Raw genomic sequence first — 2,116 nt, forward strand, 5'->3', positions numbered from 1 at the left:
GGCCGCCCCTGGGTGCCCGGCCTGCCCCGCCCCCGCCTCCTTCCCCTCCTTGGCCATGGCCACCTCTGGACGCCTGAGCTTTACCGTGCGCAGCCTCCTGGATTTACCCGAGCAGGACGCGCAGCACCTGCGGAGGTGCGAGCCGGAGCTACGCGCTCCTCTGCCCGGCGCCTGCGCCACCTGGTTGGAATCCGAGCGCGGCCACTACCCCTGTGAGTAAGCGGAGGATCGCCGCGGGAGTGGGGAGAGGGGAGCAGAAGTACGCTCCCGGCCCATGCGGCACTGGGAAGTCGAAACCAGTCTTGGAACCGGAGGCTGTGTCCTCCTCCAACCCCTATGCCATCCGTGCGCTAGCCAGCGCATTCGGGGAGCAGATCCTTGCGCCTGGCACTGACGCCCGGGAGTTGGATTTGTTTCTAGAGGTCACAATATTTAAATATTTAAGAAACCGTCCTTAAATGTCTAAGAACATGGCTACGTTCTCCCAGGCCTCCTGAGATGTGCAGCACTGGCGAACTTAGCTTTCTTTACAAGGCTCTGCAAACCTCAGTAAACTGGATGCAGTAGACCTGGAGGTGGCCTGGGTTGGTGACCCAGCTTGGGGTAAATTCGTCCGCCAGCGCAGCTACCCGTATGAACTTATTTTAAGAAGTCCCGCGGGTGAGTTTCTTAGGGGGCGCGGGCTCAGGCTGTGGCATAAGTGAGGTCACTGAATTCGGAGCGGTGGGTGTCCAGATGTGGGCCCAGGGAAGGAAAGGTCTCACCCCTAAAGCCGCTGGCGAGGGCCTGCGCCTCACCAGGCCGTGTCTCCTTTGCCGCCCCTAGCCTCGGACGAGAGCAGCCCAGAGACCAGCCCGCCGGACTCGTCGCAGCGGCCGTCCGCTCGGCCGGTGTCTCCCGGCTCAGACGCTGAAAAGAGAAAGAAGCGTCGGGTGCTGTTCTCCAAGGCGCAAACGCTGGAGTTGGAGCGCCGCTTCCGGCAGCAGCGCTACCTGTCGGCACCCGAGCGCGAGCAGCTGGCGCGCTTGCTTCGCCTCACCCCCACACAGGTCAAAATCTGGTTCCAGAACCATCGATACAAGCTGAAGCGCGCGCGCGCACCCGGCGCGCCGGGGGCGGTGGACGCGCCTGACTTGGCTGCAGCTGCTGAGCTGCGCGCCGCACCCGGCCTGCTGCGCCGCGTGGTGGTCCCCGTGCTGGTGCGCGACGGACAGCCGTGCGGCGGCGGCGAGATGGGCACGGCCTCCGCCCAGGACAAGAGCGGCGCGTCCCCGGCCGCCGCCTGCCCTCTGCCGGGCTACGCCGCCTTCGGGCCCTGCTCGGCTCTTGGTCTCTTCCCCGCCTACCAGCACTTAGCGCCCCCAGCCCTGGTCTCCTGGAACTGGTGAGGCCGTTGCGGGGCGCGGGCACTTGGGGCTACCCGGGACTTCGGAGTGGCTCTGTGGCCGAGCCGAAGCGGGGCTGGAGGCCGAGATCCGGAAAGTACCCCCGGCGCCACCTCTCTGCGGGTTCCACGTCCTTCGCTGCGGGGGTCCCCTGCCCTGCCCTGCCCTCACCAGCTAGTGTGCAAGGAACTTTCGCCAAGATCTCCCCTCTCCTCTTGTCTCGACCGCCAGCCCCAGAGCTAGATTTTATTGCTTAAACCTTATTTGTATATTTTTAAATAGCTATTTGTATGGGAAGCAACTTATTTTGAAAGAAATAGAGTATTTTTCCTCTTTGTGGTGCGAGAGTGAAATGTGTACGTATGGTTGGGTCCCCTGAGCGCCGGCCGGGAAGCTAAGCGGAAGCTATGCTTCCGGACCCGAGTTCAGGGCGCCAGTCCATTCCCACATCCCAGGTTGGGTGGAAGGGCACATACCAACGTCAACACAACTTTAGGAAGATAATTGGGGAGAGGGGTGGAGGGAGGGAGGTGCGGGTAAGAAGCAGAGGAAACGCTGGGATCCCTGTCAGCGGGAGGTTGCTTTGGGCCCGAGGTGACTTGGAGGCCCCTCTGGTCCCAGCAGCAGACTGCTGCGCCCGAAACTGCTGGGTTTCGGACACCAAAAGTCCAACCCGGATGGCCACGATAGGGCATACCGAGCTTCTCCATGAGGAGTCTCTAGAGACGCGC

At 62.8% G+C, this 2,116-nt stretch overlaps 1 protein-coding gene across 1 annotated transcript; it reads left to right on the forward strand.

Moving 5' to 3' along the window:
• The first annotated feature begins 55 nt into the window (after positions 1-55).
• On the forward strand, positions 56-1,674 carry NKX2-8 (NK2 homeobox 8). Its single transcript, XM_077769240.1, has 2 exons — positions 56-212; positions 826-1,674. The coding sequence occupies exons 1-2, from the start codon at positions 56-58 to the stop codon at positions 1,386-1,388; spliced, it is 720 nt and encodes a 239-aa protein (XP_077625366.1). The 3' UTR covers positions 1,389-1,674.
• The last annotated feature ends 442 nt before the right edge of the window (positions 1,675-2,116 follow it).

Source organism: Crocuta crocuta, unplaced genomic scaffold (genome assembly GCF_008692635.1).
Source record: "Crocuta crocuta isolate KB4526 unplaced genomic scaffold, BGI_CrCroc_1.0 scaffold65, whole genome shotgun sequence".
NCBI classification, from domain to species: Eukaryota; Metazoa; Chordata; class Mammalia; order Carnivora; family Hyaenidae; genus Crocuta; species Crocuta crocuta.